The sequence below is a fragment of the Callionymus lyra genome, chromosome 3, assembly GCF_982586985.1.
Source record: "Callionymus lyra chromosome 3, fCalLyr1.hap1.1, whole genome shotgun sequence".
NCBI lineage: Eukaryota > Metazoa > Chordata > Actinopteri > Syngnathiformes > Callionymidae > Callionymus > Callionymus lyra.
This window is the reverse complement of record NC_141820.1, coordinates 35460140-35483733: the sequence shown is the minus strand read 5'-3', so window position 1 is coordinate 35483733 and position 23594 is coordinate 35460140. Positions and strand designations below refer to the sequence as shown.

General features: G+C 39.3%; 1 protein-coding gene across 4 annotated transcripts in view; it reads left to right on the top strand.

Moving 5' to 3' along the window:
* rbms3 (RNA binding motif, single stranded interacting protein) overlaps nt 1-23594 on the top strand; it is a 192575-nt gene that overhangs the window by 42382 nt on the left and 126599 nt on the right. For 3 of the 4 annotated variants that reach the window (XM_087787708.1, XM_087787707.1, XM_087787710.1), the window contains exons 2-3: nt 93-250; nt 13361-13419. In XM_087787708.1, the coding sequence (XP_087643834.1) occupies nt 93-250; nt 13361-13419 (217 nt within the window). The remainder of the gene's footprint in view (nt 1-92; nt 251-13360; nt 13420-23594) is intronic. The other variant, XM_087787709.1, reaches the window with a different exon arrangement.

The following is a 23594-nucleotide window of genomic DNA, read 5'->3' as shown; positions in this document are numbered from 1 at the left end:
ATGATGGTTTTAAACGAACTATGTGATGTTCTACCTAATGTATGTATCATAAAACTCTTGTTCATCCATTAACACTTCTCTTCTCTTTTCAGCAGCCCTATGCTCCCCCACCTCACCCCATGGCGCCCCCCAGCCCCAGCACCAACAGCTGCAGCCAGGGAGGGGCTGAGCAACTGAGTAAGACTAACCTGTATATACGGGGTCTGCCTCCGGGGACGACGGACCAGGACCTCATCAAACTCTGCCAACCGTAAGTTCCTGTGTCAGGATTGTCACCGGTGCAAATTTGAAACGATGATTGCCTTGTTGTGTCTTCGGCTCTTACATGGAAATGATAATATGTTAATGAAGCGAAGTATATTATTTATTTCCAGGTAAATAAACTGAAGGAGGAAGTTTTCAAGACTGCCCTCAGGGGCTGTCAAATGGTTTATAAGACATGATCCTTTTAATTTTTAGTACATTATTATTTTCTATTCTAGTCAAAGATCAAAGAAATATGATGGGTTTTTTTAATATTATAATGGTATGTTGGCTAAAAGGTACAAAACTAATTTACAAAATAATGAGTACATTCCGCTTACTTAACAGATGAAAAATACAATTAAAATGTTATAATATTATTTCAGAAATAAAATTCCTCAATAAAAGAGCAATATTCGAATTATTGTTATGCTTTAAAGCCCTTTATTACGAAACTATAATTTTCCCAAAACGATCCATTTTATTGTGAAAGTCAAACGCTAATTACGGAGAAGATTATTATAATATAAGTAACAAATAAAATGCTTGTGGAAGAAGTCAAGAATCGCAAATATAAAATAGACCAATATAAGAGTCTTAAAACTCATGTATTTTGTTGTGGGAAGAGAATATGGTTGAGACTCAGTGATGATGGATCACCAGTGCACTTATATATGTGATTTAATAAAGCTCTTAAATGTCATATATATCTAAAAACGAAAGAAAGGAGCAGAGAAGAACTTCACTGGCATGAATCATGTCCATGCACAATTTCTCACACACCCTGTTAAACAGCTGGCGACGGTGTGTTTTAGAGACACTCTCATAGGTGCTCATAAAGTTCTGCCAAATGTTCCAGACAGAGAAAACACACACACACCTGCCGGCCCACAGCTCAATAAGGCCTAATAAAGCTTAGATTGGACCACCTCCCTCAGGAATCACAGACCAAGACCTCATCAAGCTGTAACACACAGTCACAAGGGCTCTCTCGCTCTCTCTCTCTCGACACACACACAGACACTCGAGCACATACCGACACAAGCTTTGTTCGGCTCCATTAGGTCCCTTCACTTCTAAAATGGTGAAAAGAGGGTCAGCATCATTAATGGAGACAAGACCAGCAGATTGTGAAATACAGGCAGTGAGCGACTCCGTTGAGTTGCGTAACCTTTCCTCGGCCATATTTCCAGAAATGTCCCGGTCGAGCCCGTCCAATTATGCAATGATATTTAAGAGACTTACCGGTCTTCCAGTGACCATGTCCGACCTCGCCATCAGTCTTGACGCGCACCCATCACACTGATCCTTCTTTCCTAAATCCCCCTTCTCGGGATTTTTGTGACTTACATGGTCAGGTATTTAGAAAAAATATTTGTGCAAACTTTTAGTATCTGCATTCATTCATTTTCCAACACTCTTACAGATTATAGTTGCACAGGGCAGGGTCTTGTTCACGAGTGAGGGATAGATTATTGAGCTGAAGGTAAAACTGGTCCATATATGTCGCTACATTTATATATGGGCACGAGTAGAGGGTGGCGACCAAATGAACAAGAGAATGGGTACCAACAGGGTGTCAGGCTTTGGAGATGAAGTGAGAAGCGTCGCCTCCTTAAATAATAAAAGGCGGTGTCACCTCTAACTAACAAGTTTTCCTTTGACGTCACATTATGCTAAGATATTGTTTTCACTGGTTTAGCATCTCCTCAAACATCTCCAATGTCTGCTTTTTATGTCCTAAATGTGTGTATTCTCTTTCTAAGTGCTCCTGGGCTTGCCCGGGGTGTGCTGTGCCCGAGAAAATCCATTGCCACTGAAACTTTAATTAGCCGTACTGTGTTACAATGGCAGTCGGTTGGCAGCAGTCAAGAAAAGGTCATGCAACTCTACTTGCAGCTGCAGCTCTCTGGGCTTTTTTTTTTTGTTGTACACCCCCTCAAGCATTAGGCGCCTCCTGAGCCAGCAGCCACCCCCCAGTGACACCATGTTCAACACAAATGCTCATCAAACGTGACGTAATTTAGGGAGTAAAAACCTCAGTCAGTATTAACACATTCTTTCTAGGAATATGTCTTGCCAGACCCCCCTCCACCGCTCTGAGCGCACTGCTATCTCAAAAGCAAACACTCCACACTGATGGATTCTTGAAAGCCGGCCATGCTGTAGCTGATGAAGGTTGTTGCTCACAGCCCGAGTGTTGCCAAAATAAGCCTTGGACTGTGGTTGTAACCCTGTTGTTATCATCAGTGATTTCTCACTGCCAAGATCCTGGCAGAAACTCATTAACCTTCGGCCAGAATCACTGAAAAGTTATCAGATAGCCCTTTAAACGACAGTTTTGAGGTAAGAATTTTAAAGGGGGTAGTGTCCATATGGTCATTAGTGCTGAGGCACATGGTGGGGTTATAATGTTCAAGGCTAAGCAAGGGAATCACGGTTATTAGCCTCCCTGGTCCATCTTTAAAGCGGTGTGATTCTCATCCTGGTAACAGGGAAAGAATAGGTTCTTTACATTTTTGTGGGGGCGGCCCTGAAGTATGGGGTAACATGGGCTTGTTGCTCTCTGTAAACCGGTCTCAGAGACTGGTCCACAAGCTGGTAATAAAGTGGATTATTTCCCAGTGAGAAATAGAATTGTGGGCTTTTCTTCAGGTCCCTGGTTTGGTAACCACAAGATCTCAAAATATTGCTTTTTGCAGATGATGTGGTGCTGTTGGTTCCCTCAGGTCCTTGCAGCTGAATGTAAAGTGGCAGGGAGGGAAATCAGCTCTTTTCAGGGCTAGTTCTCAGTCAGAGAAAGGATGGAATGTCCTGTTTAGGTTGGTGGAAGGATTATCGCTCAGGTGGAGGAGTTGAAGTATCTTAGGGTCTTGTTCACGAGTGAAGGAAAGATGGTGCGTGAGATAGACATGTGGAGCATTGCAGTTTCGCTGTATCATCTGTCATGGTTGAGAAAAAGATGAGTAAAAGACAAAGCGCTCCCATTTATATACCTATTATTATCACATTTAGTAGATTGACATTCAGGTCAACCAGCCTAATACCTCAGATGAAGCTCCTGCAGATCGGAAGCCATTTTTCTTTTGTCTAACTTCGATATTTTCTTCTTGTGGCGATCAATGATTTCCATTATTCCACTGAAGGTTTTGATTTCTAGTCTTTTCGGGGGTGTGCACACGACTGTTAAAGTGTTTGAACTCAGTGCACTCGTACATTTGTGTTGCCTCTAAAAGCTCCACATCCTTTAGATTTTCCCTTACTGTTGCCTTTCCACAACATTTATGTTAGTTGAATCACAGCCATCGACGTTAGTAGACGGTAAGTTCAGCTATTGACACACTCATGTCTGGTAAAAGGGAAAGACTGAGCAAGTGTTTGGCGAAACGGTGGAACAGATGTTTCTGTGAGAAAAATGTCTTTGGCTCGGGTCTAAAGTAACTTGGAAAACCTTCGCTGTAAGATCTGAGCTGGCAGATGCTGCCAACCTCACCAAGAACCAGCTCACCACAGACTGTGGGAGACCAGACAAAGAAATACACCAAAATTACAGCGGGTTTTTTTTTCGTTCTTTTTCTACTATCCACCACCCAAGTGAGTGAAAAGAAAAACATTGACATATTGAAATATAATTTAGCTTTTGAAAGAAAATGGAGGGAAGAATTGGATCTAGGTTTTTATTTAATAACCCTTCTGGATTGGTTAAAAGAGGCTATTTTATTTTTTTTGATTTTGTTGGTGATTTGTCATTCATTCTGGATTCATGCAGCCTTCATCACCCAGGTCTGGTAGAAACCACAGAATGTGTCTTGTCAAATATGGCTAAAATAAAATAAATGGACCTTCATGTGACTGTGGTTACAAAATGTGTAGTTACAAATGGTTTTAGTGGTTAAAACCAATATGCAAATGTTTATACAGCCAAATAATTTTGATTCGATGATTGCGGTGTTTTTATGAAGTGAAATAAATGGTAAAAATATTGTTGTTTTTTCAGAAGTTCTTGTGAAATCTGCTCCATTGTTCTTTTTGAAATGTTTATGAAATGACGATGTTTTCCTGCTGTAGCCACGTTGGAAAAGGCTTTGCTTTGGTCACCACAGGATGTCTTCATCACCACATCATCTGATGAAGTGGGGGTCATTCAGCACTCACTGAAGACTCGGAGCAGCGATAATGGGTTTCTGGACTCTCCCTAAAGAGCTCAGTCATTCAGGAGAGACTCGACATAAAACTGCTGCTCCTCCAATATGTGAAGTTGGCTCTTGCACCTTTCAATGATGCCTCGTTGACGCCTGCATCAGCAGGTCTTCCAGGCAATTAGGAGGTGACCATTGTGTAGACCCATGACACGTTGGAGAGAATATGTCTCCTGCCTGACCTGGGAACAATTAAATGATCTCACAGAAGACCTGGAAAAGGTTTCTGGGGAGAGGATAGTCTGGACCTCTGTGCTTCAGCTGCTGCCCAAGACCTGACCTTAGAAAAACTGAATGGAAGGATGGGTGGAGAAACTTGAGGTACAAGTGAACATCTAGTTTCCTTCAGTCTTTGGAAAAAAAAACATCTCAGTAGCAACAGATGTCAGTGATGATGTCAGCTTTTGAGTTTTGTGGTTGCCAGCAACACTTTCACACAACAAATTCTATTATAGATGGATTAAGAGTTTCTTGAGCAGGTGGTTTGTGTCTCGGGAAGGAACAACTAGAAAGGAGGTTGATCTGCACTCACCAGCAGGAAATCTTAGTCATGGCTGTATGTCAGACTTGACTCGGCTGTCTGGTTCATTTGTATCAGAATACTGACGTGTGGACTCTCGCTGCTTTCCTTCCCACGCTGACTTAGAACATCAACAGTGGCAAGTTGTGCGTCACTCATGATGAGGTTGTGGTGCTGGACCTGTAAAGAGCCGAAGGAATGTTCAAACTAAACGACTCCCACTGAAATGATCAGAAGCATCTGCTGTTCCTGGAACTCTTTTTTTTTTTTCTAAATGGATCTTTCTCTTTCCTAACAACTCTCCTTTCATTTCACTATCCTCTCTCTACTTTCATCATCGAAATCTGTTCATCATGTTGATACCCCCATTTCCTGGCTGCAGCATAAGTGATGGCATCATTTCAATCTCTGGGTCAAACTGACGAGAGCGGCGTTTTTCCACTCAAACATCGATTTCAGAAACAGTCTGTGCAGAGACGTCGACGCAGCCTCGGGCCGATTTGTTTTAAATATTTATCCGCCATTACTGAGTGCATGACACGAAGGCAGTATGCCTATTTTATGGCTCAAAGGAAAGGAAGGCTGCCCTCTTTTTCACTTCTGTTGACTAAATATCAACTTTTAGTGCCAGAGTTAAGTCTGAGGGATTGTTGTCGCTCCACTTTATTGGGTGTGTTAACAGGTTTTTTTTTATCGTCTTGGTCAGTTAATCAAAGTTTCACAGCTCTCACGGTTCAAAAGTGGCCTCTGAGCGACCCTGGTCCACTTTGAAGAAGTTTTCTGGGCAGAATAACTGTATGAACTGATGATCCTTACTTAAGAAAATGTTGTTCTATTATATCTTGTTTTTCCTTTTAATATATTATTCCATTCTTAAAATTGTAAAGTCATTTTTTATCTTTATCTTTTTACCAATTTATTATAATTTATTTTTCGGGGCTTCATGAGTGGAAATATTAAACTAGCCGGTTTTTGTTTTTAGTGTATATGTGTACAAATACACATTAACTCCACACAGTCCTTCACACGACCATTATATAGCTGTATATACCCATTCTTACTCCCATCCCTTACATCTCCCACATACACCCCAGTTTCTTTGCATCGGGTCAAAATGAACCACATTCATATTTATTTCTGGTAGTCAGGAAGGTCATTCACCTTTACCCAGAGACAACAAAAGGGATACCACAAACACATTTGTTTTCAGTAGTGATGGGCTGATGAAGCTTCATGAAGCAAGTGTCATGTTGTTTAAAGTCAGAAGTTGGCGTCATCAGTTTAAAAATGAAGTGATGTTTCATTAGAAAAGTTGTTCAAAACAAAGTAGTGCAGAGACCACCATCTAGTGGACTCTGAAAATAACAACACTTCTTCATGAAGCTTCAACAGACCATCACCAGCTTTTGGGCGTCCGGGTTTTCTGCCGCTTCTCCCTTACTGGGGGTAGCGGGGATGCTGGAGTCTATCCTAGCTAATTCAGGCGAGAGGCGGGGGACACCCCCCGAACACCAGTCCACCGCAGACTTTTACAACCCAGTTTCACTACTACATAACCGAATTAGATTAAAAAATCTCAATCTTAACAAAAATAATCTGTTATATGCTCCAACCTTTAGTCCATTCTCAACCCTTAACATGTTTTGACAATGAAAAGTCGCTGTTGATCTCCATCACAAACAAACGTAACGGTTCGGCGACACAGGGGGAGCAAAACACTTACTGAAGGCATTAGATAAAACGCTGTCACATAAGTTTATGCTTCACATTACAACCGAGTTGAAGGTCAACCATGTTGTCACCAAAATAGATGAATATTTACAACCCACGAGGTGGCTCATTTGGGGACAGATGCTGGCTGTGACTCGATAATAGTCGGCACAGCAGCTCTAAGGCCAAGAAGGAACCGGACATCAGCGGCTTGTTAGTGATTGGAACAGCTGCTCCTCTCTCCACCACATCTTTCTTGGGAAATATGTCTCTCCACATCACTGTGTCCACCTGTCAGTGATCGTTCCCAAATTGTTTAAACAAAGTGAGAGTGTGAGCTCATTAAATCCAAAATCCTTTGTGAGCCTTAAAACTCTCTTTTCTTTGTCCTTTGTCAAAGTGTCTATTGTGGCAGTTCTGCCGATGCAAAGCTATTATGTTTTTGGGAGATTTTCTTATCTTGGCGCTGTAGTCTTTGTACCCAAGTATGTGGCTTTCTGTACTTTCTTTTTTGCAGGACACACTGGCTCAGTTTTGACCTAAAATTCAATAATAATTTATCTCACCTCCCTAGAAGCTGGATAACCCCTTACAAGGTCTCCCGTCACACCTATAGATAATTTGGAGTCAGCAGACACCTGCACACTTGTTTCTGCAGTGCGGGAGGAAAATGGAGTGCTCGCACTAGAAAAATTCACGGCTCAAACACAGATCCCGACGGGCCACCACACCCGCATGCTCCTGCCAAATTGTTCTCATCCTAATCATGCAGTAAGAGGACACGTCCTTTTGTAAATATTTAGTCACGAGCATCTTAGACTTGAGTTGATTCCGAGCACAGAAGTAACCAAAGTTGTATCACCGAAGTAAAAACCCCCGGTTGAGAGCCAAACCAAGAATGGCACAAATAAAAATGCAGTTTTAGCTAAAAAGTCTTACGCTTAGTTTTGGTTCAAACTATCAAGAATGCCCTAGCAACTGGGCTAGACTCCACCCCTAGCAAAAAATGGAAGAAAATGAATGATATTCGATTTTTGGTTTAACTTTAATTAAAAGGAAGTCCATAATAGAACAGTGATGACTCCAACTTGCCTATAGTGTTGAAATGGCAGATCAGAAAAAGCTTGAAAAATACACAGTATCATTGATCAGAACATAAACAAGGTTAAGCCCATGAAAACTGACATGATTAACCGAAGCCATGTTTTTATGCTCACAAGTGTTAAGTTATTTTCTGAAAAAAGGGTCATCTGCACCTGTACCTGCACCTGGATACGGTATTTTTTATCAATTAGTAAGAAAATAGAAGTAGTGATAAAGTGAGCTCAACAATTCCCTGTAGCCAGCCTGTTCCTGCACCTGCACTATCTTCCTCTTTGAATGTGGAGATAAAACCACACATGGACGGTTTGAAGAGAGTTGTTTATCAACTTCGATAAAGATATATTTTATGCACTTTTAATGCATCTCCTGATATGTTCACATACGTTTGTTGTGGATATAAACCAAAAATATTTGAGCACAAGTGATTTTGGCTGTTCTGTTCTGGGACAAATTAAAGTCTGCTAATGCTATTAAATGTCCTGCGCACCAGAAGATATAGGGTGTAGCAGTACTCAGTGTCCTGCTGTAATGGAGCTTGATTTAGTTTCACTCTATTTTTGTTTTTTGAACAGAATAAGGCAAATTGAGTTAGCAAACTTTCTTGGCTCTTAACTTGTTCGAAAAATTGAGAAGCTGTTATCCGTTTGGGTTTGTCCTCGAAGTATAACTGATGTATATGAGTTAAAGTTGTATAAACAGACCCACAATTAGATTTGTTGTTAACAAAACACTGTAATCACTGTAATCAATAGTCAGGGCTATTGATTTAACTGTTTTTATTTGGAAAAAAAAGGTTTTGTTGAGCTGAATTTTTCTTTTCAAAAACTATTCTATTCTATTATGTCACATTTGTTTAGGAATGATATTTTAAAGTAGAAATATGTAAGATTAAACAGATAGTTTTTGGCTTATCCAAGTGTGTGAACAATGTAACGGTAATTTTGTGGAACCTCCGTTGCACTGCTGCCACATACCCCATATGCATTTGCTTTTAAAAAACATAAGAAAGGTTGGGGTCTGCCTGGTTTTAACTTCCTGGCAACTTAAAAAAAGTATCTCTCTCTGACCCACTACTGTAAAGCAAGTGTGAAGGTTCTTTCACACTCACAGACTCTACAAAGTAATGTAGAGTTATACTACATGAGTCATGATTTTATAAAAATGAAACAATAATTACAAAGAATTTTCGATCGAGGAAATTGTAAAATACAAAATGTTAAATTGAAGACTAGGAGTTGAAGAAAAAAAGTCAGTTGATCCAAATATATTATATAATATTTCAAATATTTTTATTGGCTATGTCAGCAATAAATATACGAATACATTAAATATGAAAATAGCGTCTTACTGTTTATTGCAACTACAACTTCAACAATTGGCCAAGCTAATTGGATATTGAAAGGTATCTTTAAAACAATAATATTTGCTGACTTTGTTTTGTCTGGAAAAGCTTGATCTATTGTTTGTTTGTTGTTCAGATCCATCTAAGTTAAAAACTTCTCCAGAATTTACGAATTCCCATTAACACTTGGCAGCTTTATTTTTAGCTGCTTTTATTTGACATGTTAACTTGTTGTAAAACGCTGCAGGACAATTCAAAAGTTGTATTTCAATTTGAAGGACATGATGTTGATGCTGAATGAAAAAAAAACAACGCACTTCTTTCTTATATTTTTGGGTAAAATTGTGTCTTTGTGACTCAACTTTCCGCCCAAAGAGAAGTGAATCAAAGCTGGTGTGTGTGACCCATCAACCCTCTGCCCACACTCACACAAGCTCTAACAAAATAAATGGAGGAGGATTTAATGCACCAAGCTGGGGAGGATCAAGAATCCAACAGGGATATTGCTCAGTGCAAACCTAACAAGTCTGTGTTCTGACAGCTGTCAAGCTGGTAGAATGTCTCACACAATTTTCACCATTTCATCATCTTGAAAAGACTCTCGAATACATCATTTATCAAAAGCTAATTCCGTTTTGTCCAGCGCTCTTGATAAATATGATCTGTTATTGCGTCAGTGTGACCGCCGTGGGACTCCTCTTCGAGCAGAGGAGGAGACAAAGGCCTAATGAAGGATACAGTATGTGCAATCCAAGAAGACGTTAAAGAGATCTGATGTGTGAGGGAGGGGTTGGGGGTTGGGATGGGCTGGGGGGGTCACAGATAAGAGGCTGCGAGAGTGATTGAAATAGGATTAGTGGAGATACAGTCTGCATCCGGCCACAGCACCACAGTGTTAAAGCTACCCTGCGCCGGCACCCACTTTGTCACATCAAAGCCTCGGCAGGCCTGTGAGGCAGAGTAGGCGACAGCGGGGTCACTGCAACCACACACACTCCAGCAACACCAGCAAACACTGCTCCAATACAAGCAACCTCGTCCAACTTCCCGTTTCATCTCAGTCAACATCTTCTCAGCATGTATTTGGGGAGTTAATGGGATGCAGGGATGTTCCATCTCTTCCATCTAATGAGGCAGGCGGTGATTAGATTGCATTTGTAAGCTGCGCTTTACCCGGTCCTCATGAATCTGTGCATAACTGACAGAAACCCTGCGAGTTCTGCAGTGAGACCTGAACATGAGCCTTATTAATCATAGCCAAAGATGATAGACTGATCAATCTTAACCGACAAATATAAAGCCAATACTTTGGCCAATATTGGTTTGGGTGAGGTGGTCGAAATGTACCTTCAATGATTAGGTTCCCTAATATAGACCAGGGTTCATCGACTGCTTTTGGTACCACAAGATACAGTTAACCTGAAGGGCTACTAACATTTTGATAAACGCTATGTAAGAAACAAAAGTTAATGGTTATATACTCTTAATACTCTTAACCATATATATAAAGTTAACCATATATTGTTTCTTGGGCTTTTTAAATAATTAACAACAATTTCAGTGTATTTAAACATAAAATCTAATTTGACACTTTTATTTATTGTCAACTATATAATTTCAGAAATGGTCCTCCAGCTACTCCCATGGCCCCTGAGGGCACGACGTTGTCCAAATGGCAACTTGTTGGTAACCCTAAAAGTATTTCATGACTTTGTAAAGAAAAACAAATAGCCTTTTACTATAGCTTTACATTATTATTAAAACAAGACAACATTATTAATGTGACATCTCTTGTGTATTGCACACATACGTCCCGTAAAACTCAAGATAAAAACCTTTGTTACACTGTATATTTTGAGCAGTTTTACTTTGACCAGAGTGCATTTTTGTGAATGTAATTGTACTTTTACTCAGGTAACACTTTGCAATACTTCCTCTGATTGTATTCAATTTGGTCATGACCCAGATATCCAAGCAGGGAATGGGATGAAATTGATCAGGAATAACTATCTTGCTGCGTTTCTGTACAGAAAGAAGGTAAACTGATGTGTTTAGCTGTCGTTAAGTCGATGCTGATCCATTGACTCGAATATTGTCATCTTCACACCTCATTCAAGTGTTTCTTTCTTTTAAAAAAAGGATGATACAGCACAGCTCCTAACCGAGCGCTTTCATTTTTAATCAAATGAACACACTCGGCTTTGTGTTCATCTCGACTACTTATGCCTGAGTGTGCTGGGGTGTAATCAAGTGCTGCACGTTATTCCTGCTATTTTACAGGAGCCCGAGGATCCCCAGAGCTAAAATGGCCTGTTTATCATCTGAAGAGAGACAATTCACTGATTGGTGTGTCTGTCTGAGTGTGTCACAGTGTGTGAGTGTGGTTCAGTGTGTAAGTGTGTCTCCCTGTGTAAGTGTCTCTGTGTGTGAGTGTGTCTCTGTGTGTGAGTGTGTTTCCGTGTGTAAGTGTCTCTGTGTGTGTGTGTGTGTGTGTGTGTGTGTGTGTATGTGTGTGTGTGTGTGTGTGTGTGTGTGTGTGTGTGTGTGTGTGTGTGTGTGTGTGTGTGTCTCTGTGTGTAAGTGTGTTTCCGTGTGTAAGTGTCTCTGTGTGTGTGTGTGTGTGTGTGTGTGTGTGTGTCTCTGTGTGTAAGTGTGGTTCCGTGTGTTTGCGTGTGAAAGTTTCTCTGTGTACGAGTGTGTCTCTGTGTGTAAGTGTTGTTCTGTGTGTAAGTGTGTCTCCCTGTGTAAGTGTCTCTGTGTGCGAGTGTATCTCTGTGTGTAAGTGCAGCTTTGTCCGTGTGTGTGCAGGCGAACAGTCATGCAGGATCTATATTTGAGTACGCTAGCTGGTAGTTTTCCTCTTGAAGCTCATCAGTTCGTATCCACCGCCCACCCCACCACACTGTGCAGTAAATAGAGTCTCTGCTGCTCGTTGAGAAATGGCACAATTATCCCCCACTGGTGAATTATGGGCTGGGATGCACCACTGCCTCTCCGGTACTGTGTGTGCGTGCGTGCGTGCGTGTGTGCGTGCGTGCGTGCGTGCGTGCGTGCGTGCGTGCGTGCGTGCGTGCGTGCGTGTGCGTGCGTGCGTGCGTGTGTGTTTGTGTTTGTGTGTGTACAATCAGTGGGTCAATGCAGTCTGTATTTCAATTGCACATACATGTTCGACCTTGTTTAAAAAGTCAATCATGTTATGTTAACCAATGAAAACAAGTGTTTGTTTTGTTTTTTTGCAGTAAATTGTCTCTTAGTTATTTAATGATTCTACAAAACCAATGCCTTTCAAAGTACACATTTTACATTTTAGTGTCAGTGTAAATATCAATCTGAGCTTTTTACTTCCCCAACTCCAACATAATACTAGAACCTAGCTTATTCACTCAGAAACTCATTTTCATCCTTATATTCATGCATATATTTACTCAAAGTAAGCGTAATTACATATATTAATATTCTTATTTAAAATGTATATTGCTCCAGATTAATGTATCACCCATTATACTGTACAAAAGAAAATATAAAATATAACCAGAAGAACATGCATGTGCAGTTTCCCCACAATTTGTTATGATTGATTAACTCTCTTTTTTTTTAGATATTGTCCGCTACACTAATGTTCGCAACCTAGTTACAAACAATCAATTGTAAAACCGATAACATGGATGAAATAACGTTTCGAATGGTACGGAAAGTTAGGAAAACATGCTAGTTTATGAAGGTGCTATTCATTTTACGATCAGATTTGCAAAACAGGTAAATATAAATTACTGTATGTATATAATATATTTAATAAAATACATGTGTCTTACCTCAAATGAATGTCTAAAACTTTGCTTACAATTTTAAATAAAGTAGAAATGGCACCAGGTCTGTAGAATAACTCATGTATTCAGTGACTGAACTAAGATAATATTTATAAGTATGACTTAAATGAATAGCAATGAAATAGAATTTTCTAGGGTCAGGCTCTAAAGTAAAGAGTATTTCAGCACCAATCGCTGACTATGTTCCACCATAATATGCTCCAAATTCTTCCTAAAGAATGTTCAGTGATGTGCTCAAATGTCAGAGGATTGTTCGTTCATTCGAAGTCAGACTCCCATATAATGTTAATAACCTTAAGTAATGTTTCTTTCCAATGGCTTTTATCTGTCGTTCTGCTCTGGCGAAAAGAATGTAAAAGTATGAGCCGTCATGATCGTGTAAAACCACTGACTTGTTTCCCTTTCTTTCTTTCAGGTACGGGAAAATAGTGTCAACCAAGGCCATTCTCGACAAGAACACGAACCAGTGCAAAGGTGAGTTTTATTGATTCCGTTTGTTCAGTGAGAAGGTTTGGTTTCTAGACAATTAAGCTGCAGATTATTTTTTTGAGTAGCAACTGTTTCAGATGTGTGTATCGAGAAGTTGTATTGTGTGACGTTTCCTTGGTAGATCACTTTTTTTGTGTCACCTTTTACTTACAAGCAAATGCCAAGTGAATCTTGTGTCTTTGTATGGCTTTTTGGATTGAAAGAACCACAATCCAAAAAGCTTATAAAAAAACTTATATTGCACTGGCACACATCTTTTCATTTATTCCCACCTCTTCCTGGTCCCAGCTACTCGGGAGGAGGATTGGAGGACACCTGGCAGCTATTGATGTCCCATTACAGACAGGCTATCACTCATACTCACACCCGGGGAGTCGCCAATTAACCTCGCTGTATGTTTTTGGACTCAGAGTGCCCGGAGGAAAACCGTCCAATCACAAGGAAAACATAAAAAGGCCAATCTTAAAAGATTCCCACGGTGCCCTGAACACACTATCAAGTGAACAAACCAGTACTTTAGGCATTATCCGGCATATAAAATGTTGTTTCATTGTGCTATCTTCTCAATTTCTAAACTAGCAGCAGTGTTGATAGTTGAACTCTAGGTTCCTTTAATATATGATGCATACATGAGTGCATTTATTCATTCACAAGACTCTCGAAGTAATGAATAAAAATGTAAAAGTAAAAAAAAAAAGATGCCTGCTACTTGCCCCGAGGTACCTGCCAGCACTGTTTAAGAGCTATTGAAGTTCCATCAATACTTATAATTGCTTTTTGTGCTGCTCTGAAGCATTTCTAAGGTTGGCCGTCGTCTTAACCCTGTTTCACACTCGAGTTTATCCACGGAAGGGTCAAAATGTTCAAGAAATGGAACTCCTTCAATTAGACGGTAGGAACAGCCACACAGGAGCGACAAGTCTGGATGATTGAAAGGATGTTCGCCGGAAGGAAGTCAGGGGACAAGTGGAGAGCGTATTCCATGACTAACAATGTTGTGTCCTTGTGGAAACCTGTGGAAACCTTTTAGTTCCAACGTGTAGACGAACCTAGTCTGTTAGTGGTCAGTTAGAAAAAAGCGGCGCGTCGATAGAAAAGGGTTTACCTTGACCCTCTCTATGGAATTGACATGTTTGTTTTACGATTGGTCCACCGCCGGTTATTCAACTTCTCACAAATCTACAGTGGCGTTTGGGAATCTATGTTCTCCATAAGTCATCCTCCTGGAATGCTGCACTGCTGAGAGGGAAGGAAATATAAGCAGACATAATTTATTGGTGGTTTAGTGGGGATGGTGGTCCGGGGTGAGGTCCATAAAGGGAAATCTTGACTCAAGATTCAAGCGTTTTGCCTCAGCCTGGGCTCACATTGTTTCTTTTACGATGACATCTTAAACCAAAACCCTACACAGCTCAGAACCGCCCTTTCTTTAACTGCTTGTCAAATTCAAATCATGTTAGTAAAATACATGCATGGATTTTAGCTCTGTGTACAAGTCGATTGAATTGTCTATTTTCTCTTAAATGACGCGGCTCATAGATTAACACCAGCTCTGATGAAGATTTCCATGATCCTTCAAGTGTTCGTCGCTGCCCTTTACTTCTGCACAAGAGGCTATAAAACTGTATCATGTTCAGTGTGACCTTTGGAGCTATTTAGATATTCCTGGCTTCATCTAGGTGTCATTAGCAAACAGAAAACACATGAAAGGTCATTTTCAACGTGACACTGGTTCAATTGAAACATGTATCGTTAAAACCTTGTCACATTTTACAATAGTTTTCATACAAAAAGTGTTTTCCGTAATTGTGTAGTTTCTGCATTTTAGACAACATTAGCTATTTGAATTAAGTTAACCATATTTATACTTAAAAAAACAGATAGGGTGTTAAACACTAATTTCACTATATATTACATTTTTTAGTAAAGAATTCAGCACATTTTTAATACTGTAATGGTTTTTGTATTCTTGATTTAAATGTTTTCGTCTTGCTTTAAACCTTTGGCACTTTAAAATGTGTTGTCCAAATGTAAAGTGCAATACAAATTAAATATATAATCATTATTAATACTGTGAACACACACTGTACTGCAACAGATTTTCCTTTTGATCATGTTTTAATTTTACTTTCTTCTTGAATGTGGATAGTGGTTGAGTCTTGCTAAACAAAGACTAGTACATTTCCAAGATGGCCGCCACTGTAGATTGGCCGTAAAACCATGTTTCAGCAACATCTGTGTGACGTCGCAGATAATACATCCATATTTCATTTAGTCTATGTCTGTATTTATCAATCATATAACAGAAAGAAGCCTAAAAAATCCCAACCCTGCAGAGTCAAATCACAAGTTTCCATCTAATATAACCACTAAACCTGCAAAGATTTGCTTAAACAACAATTACCCGTTTTTCAAGTCAGCGCCCCTGAAGGTGTGAGCGATTCTGAAGACAGTAATTCAAGAGAAAATCACATCCTGTGAATAAATAAGACCCGTGTCAGTGTATTGTGATGTCACACAAATACACAGGCGCACATCCTGGCAAGATTATGTTGAAAGTGTCATTGCGAGCGCTGACAAATCCTGGCTGGTGTTATTATGAACCTGACAGATTTCTGGCATCTGATTCTCAGTCAGTTTGATGGCTTTTGGTATGCAAATTACACAGCTATGATTTATTCTTTTGCATTGTAATCAAATGGAATCTTCTTTTTTTTTATCTCGTACATATGAAAGGACTAATTCCGAGTTTGCAGGAAGTATTACTATCCACAAAGCATGGAGATCACTTTGCAAAGAATGCCTCAATGACAGCCAGACTTGTGTAGGAGAGTCTTTCATTTCTCTTTTGGAGATGCTTTCTAAAGTTGGGAGTGATAAATTAAACATCTGACTATTCTGAGGGGACGTTTTTCGCGACGTCTGTATGAACATCAACATGAAGGGCTTTTGGCCCATTTTTATTCACTGAGGTTTTTTTTTTTTTTAAATCACTTTTTACAAAGCGGTTGTCATCAAAGTTGTTTGCTACAAACAAATATCTGGGTTACTATGAAGATGTATCTTCCTCTATATGTGTTCATTAATAAGACTTGCAAAGTGTTTTTGTTTTTTCTTTGGTCAGCTTAATTATTTGTTGATGTGTTTATTTTACTTTTGTTTCCGTTCCTTTTCTCTTTTTTTTTTGTTCCTTATTTTGTTACTGTTACATGGTGGTTGGTTCGCTCATGGTAGCAATAATGGCCAAAGTATATTGTCTTTATTTGAGACTCTTCAGCATGTCCTGGGTCTTCCTCATGGTCTCCTACTGGTGGGACATGTCCTGAACCCTTTCCCCGGTAAAGAAAGTTGCGTGTTAGAACCCCTTAGAAGAACCTTTTTTATTTGTTAGCACTCCACGTGATCATTTGATTTAGTTATGATGGAAGTTTCTGTTAAAAATAAATGATCTAACTATGACACAGTTGTTATTACAACGTTCACTATTAAAGTCACGTTAATAAAATCTTGATTATTGTTTTTTATTATTTCTAAACCCTGATAAATCAGTTTGCAAAAGATGTTGCATAAGCATTGTATTGATGTTAATATATGTATCAAATACTGAACATACAATAGTGTGGCATATAATGATCAAACAAAATTCCACAATCTCATAAAATGTTTAAATCGCTGTACTTCTAAATTGGTTAATAAAAAATAAAAAGTAGTTTTACCTCTCATTTTGAAACCTAGACTAATAAATCAGAGTTTAGGCTACTGACAACACATTGTCTATTATACACACATCTATAGGATACAAAACGATTTTAGATGAAAAGCTGCAGGGCGTCGACAACCGTCCGTCAGAGGTGCACGAGGCTTCCACACTTGCTGCAGTGTGCAACAGATCTTCTGGTCTTATCATGGCAGCATGACTGTCTGCATGTCTGCCCGATCTGTGCTGCTCATCTCTGGCACTGCACCAGCAGGTCATTCACAGAAGCTGTTCCAGCATGGACTCGCTCGACTCGATCATACTGTCCACTTATTGATGGTCAGATATAAAACTACTATATAGTACTGTACCACTGTCATTTAAAATTCCTAATGTTTCTGCTGAATTATAATGTGGTTGGTTGATGTTCTGCAGCTGTGGCCCACAAACTCTACTGCACCACAAACCAGTTAAATGTAGATGTTTAATGTGTGGCAGATCAAAACAGCATAAATAAAGTGATGACAATTTTTTTAGTGGTTTACCACGAGGGCAATCCAACTTTTTTTGTACTAAATTTGAGTTCAACGGCAGCATTGTTTTCACTGACCGACCCAGGGATAAAAATGCCATGATTGGTAAAATCAGAAATACTTCACACCATAACGTTGAGTCAGCAGGTGCTAGTTTCTTTTCAACAACATGGTTCCAAATAGAGATTGGGTTTTACTCATTTTTTATTAGTTTAGAGACTTGTTTTTTGAGTAGACTTGAACGTTCAGACGGTAATAATGAAAATACCAGACATTTGATAAAAAACTTTATGACGTGACAACAGAGCAATTTTTTAATAATCACTTTGTTACGACTTAATTTCAAAACTTGACAACCTGGTTGATCACTGACATTCAGATTTTGAACCTCTCTGATGAAATCTCACTTTTCAAAATGTCACAAATTCACCAGATGGCCTTGCTTGATTCTGTCACCTCACAGTTACCAAGAATATATTCATTAATGAATGATATTATGAAATTTTAAAAAAGAAGAAGAAAAAAAAGATGTCTGGCTATGAGAAAACATTTTTCATCAAAAAAACCTTTAATAGGGCAACTAAGTGTGTCTTAAATAGATGTTGGACCTCTATTATACTCATCATTATGTGTTTGTTTGTACAAAACTTTCCTTTCATTGAAATATTTACATTAGAAAATGTGATTAAGCCCCGCCCACTGAAAACACTTTATCTACAGATGAAAACATGTTTACCGTAACCATACCAACTCTGCTGTAATTGGTCAAACATTGCGGTTGTTCACCACACTTCATCAATCGAGGAAGTCTCCAGCTCCGAGGGACTCGTTGTATAAACAAAGCAGGGCGTGATTACAGCTGGCTTTAGGAGGTGTGAAGACCATTATAACGTCATAATGCACTCCGCTTTTGTATCGTTCGCCGAAATTTCAGACAGGGGAGAACTTTATAAAGTAATAAGTTCAAAACATGGTCATTACGAGGGACTAACATTTTGGAGAGGAAGAGTTCAACATATGAAACAGAAGACTAAGTCAGAAAGGTTTTGTTTGGAAATTAATTGCAGTTAAGAAGATCAATAAATTCCCTAAAATGGATCAAACTTATAAGTTTCCTGCATCAATTGAAGAATGATAAAAACGTGGAAAAATACACACACACAGTATTTACAAAAGGAAGAATTGGGCTTTAAAAATCCATTTAAAAGCCGCTGAAATCAAGTCAAACTGTCTATAGACATTTTTATTTTCCCAGCAATAGCCCCGGGGCAGAGGAAATGACCTCAACCCTCTAAAAGACCTCCGCTTCCTCCTCCGCTGCTAGGAGATAAGGATGCGCTGAGATTCTCCAGCTTTGACTGGCATTCCGCCACAAAGGCCTACTGCACTGAATTGTGGGAGATAGATGAGATGTGAAGATAGTCTCTGGTGGCTCTGTGTTTTGAGTTTGTTGTTGTTCATTCCGTTGCTCCGTAACTTGCCAATCAATTCTAGATGAAGATGAAATGAATTATTATTGGAACATTTTCATTTCATTCAGTGCTGGCGCCTGAGTGTCAGCTCCGTTTTAATGGATTATTGTAAATGTTGAATATAGTTGCAGTCAATTCTTTCTTCTACTTTTCTCATTTTCCTCCATGATACCTTATTGTTACCTTTCATTTTTTACTATTATTTAATCAGCACAATGTTTTTATTTTCTCCAGCTCACACTATTTATATACTCCATTGATATGATATAGATGAAAAGTACTATAACACAGTATAAGTATATACTATAACAAATAATAAATCTCAATAAATCAAAGTCAGATACTCGTCATATTAGAGTTAATCAGCATAGAACTGACATCCGTCGCGTCAATAGCAAGTATGATATACACCAGAAAACAAACAGACAAAATAAACATCTCCACGAAGAAAATAACAGCAAAAAATGCCTAGATATGTTTAAAAGCCTAACTAACACTAACAGTAAACAGAGAAGGTTTTAATGAACTTCGGAAAGGATTTCAGCGGAGATTATAATGGAAGTAACAGACTCTTCACACGGGCAACTACATGAAACAGTGAATGAGATATTAACTTTGCATATAGAAGTAAACGTCAGACTTACTTGGACTTCAAAAAGCAAAACGGAGCTTACGGCAAAAAGCCGCATCCCTGAAGCAAGAAAGATTCTAAAACTTACATTCTAACACTTTTGTGTGTCATAAGTCTTTAAAGTATTGTCCAATATTCATATCCTTGTATTATCCAATGAAAGACCTTGACAGGACTTTGTGCTCAATATAGTTGGCCTCCTGCCATCCCTTCCTCTTTTGAGGGTTTGAATGATTCTTAATAACAAAAACGAATATTGCATAATCGTGAGCAGTGCAAGCCAGCAGTGTAAAGAGTATTTTCCATTTTCAGAACATCTGAACATGATGGTACTGGTCTGTTTGTGCTGTCAAGGTCCGCGGCCATACAACTACGAGACATTTCTTCGAAGACGAGTGGTTTTTGAGCAGTATATCATTTGAAATGTCTGCTTGAAAATGAGTGCAGCTGAGCTTGGAGAATGTCTTTCGGCATTTGCCTAACTTTTACTGGGTGTAAAGATCACGCTAAAGCCAAAGAGGCGGGGCTTAAAACAATCCAAATATCAGTATTTATTATTACTAATGATTGAGGAAGTTTGCGTTGGTGAAAATATTTCACAGAAGTGTTTGGTTTTGTGTTGTAAATACCACTTTAACCCCAATTTAATGTACACTTGTCAAGAGTTGAACTCTAGCTTATACCAGTGACGTCCTCCATAGTATCCTAATAACGCTGAAAAAGGCTTGTCTTTGATATAGAAACTGATTTATTGCTGTGTCAGTGTCTAAATGAAGTACGGCATGACTCCGGGCATAAAGGCCATTGATGAATGAGGTGACGCTCTCCAAAAAGGCCAGTTATTCATCGTCAGTGTATATCTGTGTGTTTGGGTGTGGGCGGACGAGGAGGTTGATGGCAACTGCGGCACAAGAGGCTTTTGCATACATTATCGGTTTCTCATTAGAGGGCCGAGATATAAACATTTGTCTATGTTGTACATTGTGCTGGCGCAATTAAGGATTCTCTGTGCCGTCCCCTCTGCCCTTTGAAAGTGAATTATGTGCAGATGAGAATCTCAACTGAAGTGAGGCCAACAGCAGACCTTTTCTAAATGCCTCTGTTCCCTAAGAGCCAAGCCAGACGAAACTGTGGCTGAAGTAGGGGGGAGGCGTGGGGGGGTCATCGTTCCTCGTATTAATGACCCTAATTAGCGAATGTTGAGGGGTAATCACCTTGATAAGGGGCTGACTCAACAGACTGAGCACGAGAGGATGAAACCCATGCTTTAAGTTGAGCAGATAATTACACATATATTATTCACAGATCCATTGTTCTTTCTAAATTCCTTGATCTCGACCCCATCGCTGCATGTTTGAACTGAAAAATTCCACAGTGGCGTCTGATTGGCCAGGTTTATTCTAATGGGAACGAGCTGCTCATCAACAAGCCGTTCCTTGTGCTGTGGCCTCCGTTAGACCTCTGCTTGAACACATGAACTTCCCTTTGGCATCCACTGTTGGCTTCAATATCGTGTGTCGAGATTTATTGAAGCTGAATCAATAGCGGAAAGACTGAACTGAATTTAGGGATGTGATATTGAACCCGGTTGCATGCAAATTATTGCCTTACTCTGGCTAAGATCAGATTTTTGAAATGGATACTCTAGCCTGGCTAAATGAAAGAATTTGATTATAGTCTGACCTCCTTTCTACACTGCACAGAAATTACCGGGATAAGTATTTCCTGTCATTTTATGTATTATAAATAAGTCGTCTAGGTATTTGGTCATGGGACTCCAATGGACATGAATTAGTTGGATCCAAAGTTTCCCTGATTATACTGACCATCAGAAGGCAGCCTCTTGTAGGATGATGGGTCGGCAGATAAAAACATGCCTAACTTGAATGAAAAGCAGGAAGCGTACCAGGTGTTAAATGGACTAAGCTACCCTAGTGATCTTATCCTGTTGAAACATTTCTAGCAGCCCGGAAGTGAATTGAAAATTCTACATTTTGAGATAAAAAGATGGATGGACGGATGGATGGACGGATGGACGGATGGATGGATGGATGGATGGATGGATGGATGGATGGATGGATGGATGGATGGATGGATGGATGGATGGATGGATGGATGGATGGCTGGATGGATGGATGGATGGATGGATGGATGGATGGATGGATGGATGGATGGATGGATGGATGGATGGATGGACGGATGGACGGATGGACGGATGGACGGATGGACGGATAGACGGATAGACGGATGGATGGATGGACGGATGAAGGGGTTGGTGGATAGACAGATGATGGATAGATAGGTAGATGGATGGTTGGATGGATGATGGATGGATGGATGAAGGGATTAATGGATGGATGGACAAAGGTATTTATAGATGCATGGATGGATAAAGGGATTGAAGGACAGATAGATGGATGGATGAAGAGATTGATGGACAGTATATATTTTATTGAGTATTGTTTTGATTGTTTAAGCGCTTTTTGACCCTGGTCTGGAAAAGCGCTATAAATATATAATTTACTTACTTCACTTAATTACTTACAGATGGATGGATGGATGAATGGGTTCATGGATGGATGGATGAAAGGATTGATGTAGGAATGGGTAGACACACTATTTCCCTTCAAGCAAAAAAGTTATACAAAAGTACTTGTAAATAAGTTAAACCAAAAATTTAGTTTGATGCTTTAACATTGACATTTTTGTGTGACAATGAAAACAAATACATCCTCTATTGGTAAAACTAAGCTGTCATGGAAAGCATCACAACAAATAGAAGGAACTAGAGTTGATGCAAACGATGTAAAAGCAGCACGAGTTATAACAGCAGGGAGAAGAAACTGTCATGTGCGATTTAAATTCACTCAAGCTCAATTCAATAAAACAGCCTTTAAGACGCACACTTGACTGAGGAGATGCTTCTGCAGAAGTTGTATTTCATGTGAGACTGCTAGAAAGCATTTTACAAAGAAATCCTTGTTTACATCAACATTGGAGCTTGTTTTTCAAAGAGATATTCAAAGTACAGCCACTGCTACTAGTGGGAAATTCCAGCAAGTCTGAGATCAACACGCTGTGCGGTGATGAGGTTGAGAAAATTACACTTCTGAAATACGCAAATAAATCATGTGAAACTGGAAGTGTGTGAATCAGGCATATGGTGTTACATATGGTATGAGATCAACGTGTTAATTTCTATCTTAATAGTAATGAAGAGATTCCCACCCTTCTGTCACACACCTGTCTTGCATTGTGTATAACTTTTCATTGGTTAGCATGAACCTTTTTGCCATCGTTTAATGGCAGCAATATGTTTACAGACCAACCTTCAGATGAAAATGGTGTGATGGGCAAAAATTATTTAACACAAAACATCTGAAGATAAGCAGGAGTTCCGGACTGTTGATAAATGGTCGCAGGCTAATGTTACTTCAGAGAAAATGTGTTTCTTTCTTTAATAAAACATCTTTCAGGCAGTAATAATCAATACGACAGATTTTTTGTTTCTGTGTGGACAGAAAACAAAAATGCATCAAGGACTCGTTTCCAAAAAACCTTCACCTTGTTTAAATAAACTATTTGGAAATGTTTGGTTTTCATTTTTTTTTAAATGTACCTGATTATATCCTTTTCTAAATTCTGAGACTATTTAAATTATTTACAAATGAAGTGGTTGTTTCCAAAAAGGACTTTATTTGTATCAGCATTCCTAAAAAAACGAAACCACAATAAGAACTCTCTAAGAATTCATGTAAAACCATTTATCTGAGAGAGTGGGAGAGGTTTTTTTTCCCTCCCTCCAGCCCGTCTGTTCGGTGGTTCTG